Genomic DNA, 7,500 nt, shown 5'->3' on the forward strand with positions numbered 1-7,500 from the left:
AACCATGATCAAACGGTAAAAAACACGTTTGTTTGTGTGTGTGTGTGTGTGTGTGTGTGTGTGTGTGTGTGTGTTGGTGTCGCTGTTCGGGGTGACAGTTATTATTCATGGACTGACGGTGGGGTGAACTAGGGATGATGAGGGTTTGGTTGGACATGTTGATGCCGGTGGTTGTCAGTTTACAGGCTGTTTGCTCACTTAAGCGAAGTTTGGTGTGTGTGTGTGTGTGTGTGTGTGTGTGTGTTACATTGAGTGTGTGCGTGTTCGTGCGTCAGAGAGAGAGCGTTGAAAGCGCTACCATGTCCTGTATGTGTACATGTTGTATCTATACAGCCTGGCATTCATGTACCTGCATACAACCTGGCTATGCGTAAATGTGTAAATATGAAAAGTGTTGGAAAGTGGTAATTTAATTTGTCGCCTGATTTCATTAGTGATCAGGAAAACCCGCACGTATTGAACCCCTGGGATGAGTCGCAGACTGATGTAAGTTAGTACTTCTATGTCGACGTTTTAAAGTCCCACTGTGTCGTGAATTCATTACGCTGTTGGTGAGATCAGGACTCGAGCAGCTTGCTGAGTCGACATGTACACCAGTGCATGGTGCATTGAAATCATGTGCACTGTTAAACAGTTAAAGATTATTCAAACCAATTTCTTTATTTCGTTATTGATTTATGGCAGATTGAATGGCATTTAAAAACAAAAGTCACCCGTTTTACGGTATATATACAGTATGCCTCACAACTTCATGATTTTCTAATGCTGCTTTTTGTTTCTGAAAAAAAAATATCCTATTTTGGTGCTTCGACTTCTGATCCCAGAATGATTATGTCAGTTTTTTTTATTGCGAGCTGTAACCTTTGTTCTGATTGTAACACCCTTTTTTTCTTTTCTTTTTTTATATTTTTAAACTGAAATTTGGATTTTGTGCATAATGGTGTGGCGAACGGTGTGGGTGTTTGTGTGTGTGGGTGTGTGTCATTGTGTGTGTGGGGGTGTGTGGGTGTGTGTGTCATTGTGTGTGTGTGTGTGTGTGTGTGTGTGTTTCAAATTGACCGTCACTGTTACCTTTTTCTTTTTACCATAAAAGAAAATAATGCACAGCTGACGAAGCGAACAGCGAGCAACAGCCGGTTGTTTGTCATAGCAGAGGGAGGAGGGGATGCGGGGAGTGAGGGGGGGGGGGTGGGGGGGCTGTGTGTGTGTGTGTGTGTGTGCATGGGAGGGGGAAGTAGAGAGGGAGGGTGACAGTGACAATGACAGTCCTCGAATGGCGGTGGTGTGATGTGACAGTTCGGGCAAAACGAGCTTCCAAAGTGAAGAGTGGCCTGCCCTTGGCAGCGCTCCCAAAACCCCCCTCTCTCTCTCTCTGTCTCCCAACTCCGTCTCTGTTTTTTTTTTTTTTCTTTCTTTTTCTTTCTATTGTCGTTGTCGTCTTCCTTCCTCCCTCTCTCCTTCCCCGAAGATTTTCTTCTTCTTGTTCGTCTGCTTTCTACTTTGTTGAGTATTTTTTCTGATTTCTTTAATTATTGTTATTAATATTTTGTTGCTGTGAGGGCATTGTGAAAAGAAGGTTGTAGCTTGTTCTTTTACCCTCAGTAGAACGTTCGAGATCTCTCTGTCTCTCTCTGTCTCTGTCTCTCTCTCCATGTCTCTCCCTCTCTCTCTTTCTTCCTCTCCTCTCTCTCTCCCTCTCTCCCCTCTCTCTTCCCCTCCCTCTCTCTCTCCTTCTCTCTCCCCCCCTCTCTCTCCCCCTCACCCCCTCCCTCCCTCTCTCTCTCCCTCCCTTTCTCACTTTCTCTCTCTCTCTCTAATGGCGCTTCGCCAGTACTAGCCTCCAGATGTATATTATAAAACGAAGGACGAGGTGGTCACACGTGTTTCAATGTGCTGTCTGCATGCGTGTGTGGTATTGTCCTTTCTCTCCGCATATATAAGGGGTGTGTGTGTGTGTGTGTGTGTGTGTGTGTGTGTGTGTGTGTGTGTGTGTGTGTGTGTGTGTGTGTGTGTGTGTGTGTGTGTGAATCGAATAGAATTAATAAGAGCACGAAAGCCAGCGTGTGTGTGTGTGTGTGTGTGTGTGTGTGTGTGTGTGTAAACTGTGTTGCACAAGCATCCCAAAGTACATAATATGTCTGCCACCTCCACACTCCTTCTCTCCCTCCTTCTCCCCTCCTCCCCCCCCCCCCTCTCTCCCTCTAAGTTTTAAGTTGGGGACAAAGGTGGGAGTGGGAGCGGTTGACCGTGTGCACATGGGCGTTGATGTGGCCGTTGTCCTTCCTCCCTGCCCCCAACTCCACTGCCCCCTCCACACACACACACTAGAGCGCGCGCACACACACACACGCACACACACTATATATATATATATATATATATATATATATATATATATATAAATAAATATATATATATATATACCCTCTCTCTCTCTCCCCTCACTCCCAACACCCCCATGCACACAGGTCCCCTTGCCTGTCAGCCTGCTATGCATAGCAGTGTCTCATCTCCTCCTGTAGTGGCATTATTGTCATGTGGACAGTCCCTGTACTGTCACGGGACAGAGAGAGAGGGGTGGGGGTGTGGGGGGGGTTAACGATCCGGAAATAGTCCACAACTTGTCGACTGACTGATTGGCTGGCTGTTTATGTCCTGCACTTGACCTGCTGGTGAAACCGTGCGGCAGTGTGGAGTGTTTTTCTCGTACTCTTCCTGTTCTAATCTCTCTCCCCTCTCTCTCTCTCTTTCTCTGTCATCTCTGTTCTGTCTGTTACTCTCCTCGGGCTCTGTCCTCTCTCTCCTGTCTGTTACTCTCCTCTCTCTCCTGTCTGTCCTGTCCCCTTCGTCTGTGGGCTGTCCTCCTCTCTCTGTCATCTCTGTCCTGTCCACTCCTCTCTCTCCTGTCTGTCCTGTCCCCTTCGTCTGTGTGCTGTCCTCCTCTCTCTGTCATCTCTGTCCTGTCCACTCCTCTCTCTCCTGTCTGTCCTGTCCCCTTCGTCTGTGTGCTGTCCTCCTCTCTCTGTCATCTCTGTCCTGTCCACTCCTCTCTGTCATCTCTCTTCTGTCCACTCATCTCTGTCATCTCTGTCCTGTCCACTCCTCTCTGTCATCTCTGTCCTGTCCACTCCTCTCTGTCATCTCTGTCCTGTCCACTCTTCTCTGTCCTGTCCACTCATCTCTGTCCTGTCCACTCATCTCTGTCATCTCTGTCCTGTCCACTCATCTCTGTCATCTCTGTCCTGTCCACTCATCTCTGTCCTGTCCACTCATCTCTGTCCTGTCCACTCCTCTCTGTCATCTCTGTCCTGTCCACTCCTCTCCTGTCCACTCTGTCATCTCTGTTCTGTCCACTCCTCTCTGCCATCTCTGTCCTGTCCACTCTTCTCTGTCCTCTCTGTCCTGTCCACTCATCTCTGTCCTGTCCACTCATCTCTGCCATCTCTGTCCTGTCCACTCTTCTCTGTCCTGTCTGTCCTGTCCACTCTTCTCTGTCCTCTCTGTCCTGTCCACTCTTCTCCTGTCCACTCTTCTCCTGTCCACTCCTCTCTGTCCTGTCCACTCTTCTCCTGTCCACTCTTCTCCTGTCCACTCCTCTCTGCCATCTCTGTCCTGTCCACTCCTCTCTGTCATCTCTGTCCTGTCCACTCTTCTCTGTCCTGTCCACTCTTCTCTGTCATCTCTGTCCTGTCCACTCCTCTCTGTCCTGTCCACTCCTCTCTGTCCTGTCCACTCCTCTCTGTCCTGTCTGTCCTGTCCACTCCTCTCTGTCCTGTCCACTCCTCTCTGTCATCTCTGTCCTGTCCACTCCTCTCTGTCATCTCTGTCCTGTCCACTCCTCTCTGTCCTGTCCACTCCTCTCTGTCCTGTCCACTCTCTCCTGTCCACTCCTCTCTGTCCTGTCCACTCTTCTCCTGTCCACTCCTCTCTGTCCTGTCTGTCCTGTCCACTCCTCTCTGTCCTGTCCACTCCTCTCTGTCCTGTCTGCTCCCCTGTCTCCTCTGTTCCCTCCACTCCTGTCTGTTCTCTGTCCTGTCTACTCCTCTTTGTCCCCTCTGTCCCACCCTTTCTGTCCCCTCCCCTCTGTCCTCTCTGCTCCAGTTCCTCATCACTATCTGCTTCGCCATCCCTCTGTCTGATCTCAAGACCTCGGCCAGCACTGAACAGCTTGACCCAGGGAAGAGAGCGCACTGCCTGCACAATCAATGGGTCGTCAAAGTCCACTGTATCGCGGGGCCCTCCCTACCTCTCTTTCATCTTCGATTGGTCAGCGTCGATGTCCGTCAGTTGCCTTCAGCTTCATTCCTTTCCCGCATCTCTCTGCCTCACTCAGTACACACACGCACACACACACGCACACTCGCGCGCGCGCACACACATACATCTCTCTCTCTCTCTCTCTCTCTCTCACACACACACACACACACACACACACACACACACACACACACACACATATACGTACACACGCGCGCGCACATTCTCTCTCTCTCTCTCTCTCACACACACACACACACACACACACACACACACACACACACACACACACACACACACACACACAGAGTTTTGTTGGTAGGTGTAGGTATGCCGGCATTCTCTTGCCCCATCTCTGTCTCTGTCTCTCTAGTTCTGTCTCCCTCCCTCTCTCTCTCCCCCCTCTCTCTCTCTGTCTCTGTCTCTCTCTCTGTCTCTCTCTCTCTCTCTCTCTCTCTCGTCAGCACCCAGGTCTCCATTGTTGTGACAGCATCCTCATTCCACTGTCACTGTGTTTTTTGTTGTTGTTTGTGTGTGTGTTTTTGTGAATTGAGTGTGTGCGTATTTCTGAGTGTGTGCGTGCGCGCGCGTGTTTGTGTTTGTGTTGTTTTGAAAGAGACAGTTAATATTTTCACACGGGGTAAAGAAAACTGCATATGATAAGGATTATATTTGCCCTTCTGTGTTGCTATACGCAGATAATACTCACACAGCCAAAGTCCACGTTTAGTGTGGAGAGAGATCTGCATGCCTCACAAAGCAATATAGACTGTCTGAGGCTGTATACATATATATATATTTATCTGTATCTGCCCCCGGCTTGTCTGCTGGGACCAGCCAGTGGGCCGAGAATAGATCTCTATCAGCGACACTTCGGCCATGAATAAGATACCAGGGGAGGAGTTGTTTCAAGTGTGACATCTGTTACACCCCCCCGTCCGTTGGATGCTCGTGTTTTGTTGACTCCGTGTGTGTGTGTGTGTGTGTGAGAGAGAGAGAGAGAGAGAGAGAGAGAGACTGACACTGACACTTAAATTGATACTGACACGGACACCAGTAGTTGTTGTTTTTTTAATATGCCATAGCCCCTTTCAGTGGGGGTTCACATTAATTTTGATAGATATAATTGAGAGAGAGAGAGAGGGAGTGGGGGGCCGGGAGGGGGGGTTTCAGCTTGGAAATGGGAGAGTAGAGGGGAGGGGAGAGGGTGTTGACTGCATAATGCAAAGAAATGCCAAGTCTTGAACCGTATTTTATTTTATTTTATTTTGTTTAACGAAACACAGAAACAGACAAGATTCAACTCTAATTGTCCATAAAAAAAACATGAAACGGTGTCTTTCAGCTGGACGTATAACATGAAGCATTTACACGCATGTATGTAAAAATGCATATATGCATGATATGAAATACCAGATTGAACTCACTCGGGTACATTTCATTTCATTATTCCCCTTCCATCACCCAACAAACAGTTAGCCCTCTGCTCGCTCCCTCCCCCCATCAACCATCCACCCCCCAGCCCTGCCCCCCCTTGCCTCCCCCCTCCCCCGCCCTTGCCCCCTCTTACAGTATGCTCATCTTACCCAATATATTCAAAGTGCATATTATGTAATAATACCTTGGACGAAAAAAAAGATAAATGTATTCAGTCATCATTAAAAAGAAGCAATGTGTTGTCACACTTATAAAGCACAGAACACTCACAAGCAACAAAAAATACTTCGTGTACATAAATCCACTTATCACAAGCTTGAAATATATATAAAATAAATACCGAAATCACAGCTAAGTATGATTACAATAAATTATGTACAGGTAAAAAATAACAGTCGTAGTATAATGAAAGACCGACAGAGAGGCAAAGACACTGTTTCACTCCAGTTGAGCGACAGAAAACAGCTTGCTAAGACCGACCGTGGTGTTGACTGGTTGACAGTGACCTATTGCATACTAAGCATGATTACAGTAAATTCTCTACAGATTAAAAACAACATTAAAATGACAGACAGACAGGGACAGACAGACTGTTTCTCTCTCCAGCTGATCGACGAGAAACAGCTTGCAAAACCGATCGTGGGGTCGACTGGTTGACAGCGACCATCTCTACTTCGTCCCACGATCCAACCGGAACCTTTTTTTTTTTTGCCCAAGTGCAGATTTATGCGTCGAATGCTTGAGAATGCTGCTTGCAGTTGTGTTGCAAGAAATGCCAAGTCTTGCAAAGCAGCAGTTCAGTGTTTTGAAGTTCTGTTGGGTGGCATTCTTGTCTGACCACGAGTGTGAGTAAATGTTTGTTGCGTATTTCATTATTGTTGCGTATTTCATTAATGAAACCTTTGCCTTTGTGTGTTTTTTGGGGGGTTGTTTTTCCCCCCTTCTTTTCTTTGGACTATTTATGTAATCTAACCTCCCTTCAGTCTTGTCATGTGTGGTGTCTATTGTCACAGCTACTGCTGCTTTTCCTGCTGCTGCTAAACTACTTCTACTTGTACTATTACTACTATTGCTGCCACTGCTGCAGCTTAAAAACCAAAGAGATTCTAGCGTCTTGAAAGGTTCTCCGTTGATTAAAACTACTACTACTACTACTACACTACACCTACTACCGCTACTACTACTGGTGATGGTGGTGCTGCTGTATTTGCTACTGTATCTTTTATTTCGTGGTTCGGAAATATCGCAAATGCATTTATTTCTATACTCTGAAGTTCGAACACAAGCAAAAAAGGAAGTGAGGAAACAAAATAATCCGAACATTTCCCCCCCCCCTCCCCCAACGTATTATTTATTAATGCATGCCCACGCCAGCGTGTCACGATATTGCACCGAACAAACCCAGTTGTTGTTCACACACAGCTGACAGGTAGATGGCTCCCCCTCCCACCCTCGAGGACATAGGGGCCATGCAGGTAAAGGTTGGGTCATATCAGTGCGATACACACCACGTCAATCCAACAACTTTCTTCCTTTTGATCTCTTTCGCAGTTCGCACTGCACACACCTGGCCCTCTGACATGTATGGTAGTGGATAGCTGTGCCTTAGGCTTTTTTTTTTCCTGGAGGGGGTGGGGGGATGGAGACGAAGGGAAAGGACGCAGTTTTCTTGAAACAGGGCGCACACGCGCACGCACGCACACACGCACGCACGCACACACACACACACACACACACACACACACACACACACACACACACACAGAGGGCGTTGTATGTCAGAACATGTAACAAGTCCGTGTCTCA

General features: G+C 47.5%; 1 protein-coding gene across 8 annotated transcripts in view; it reads left to right on the plus strand.

The window, feature by feature from the left end:
* LOC143284806 (uncharacterized) overlaps positions 1–7,500 on the plus strand; it is a 183,658-nt gene that overhangs the window by 76,523 nt on the left and 99,635 nt on the right. The window contains exon 1 of one of the 8 annotated variants that reach the window (XM_076591845.1): positions 1–15. This exon is cut by the window's left edge and continues 427 nt beyond it. The exons of the other annotated variants lie outside the window; for them this stretch is intronic. Coding sequence (XP_076447960.1) covers positions 5–15 — 11 coding nt within the window. The 5' untranslated portion in view covers positions 1–4. The remainder of the gene's footprint in view (positions 16–7,500) is intronic. 8 annotated transcript variants of the gene reach the window in all.

This window comes from Babylonia areolata, chromosome 8 (assembly GCF_041734735.1).
Source record: "Babylonia areolata isolate BAREFJ2019XMU chromosome 8, ASM4173473v1, whole genome shotgun sequence".
Classification (NCBI taxonomy): domain Eukaryota; kingdom Metazoa; phylum Mollusca; class Gastropoda; order Neogastropoda; family Buccinidae; genus Babylonia; species Babylonia areolata.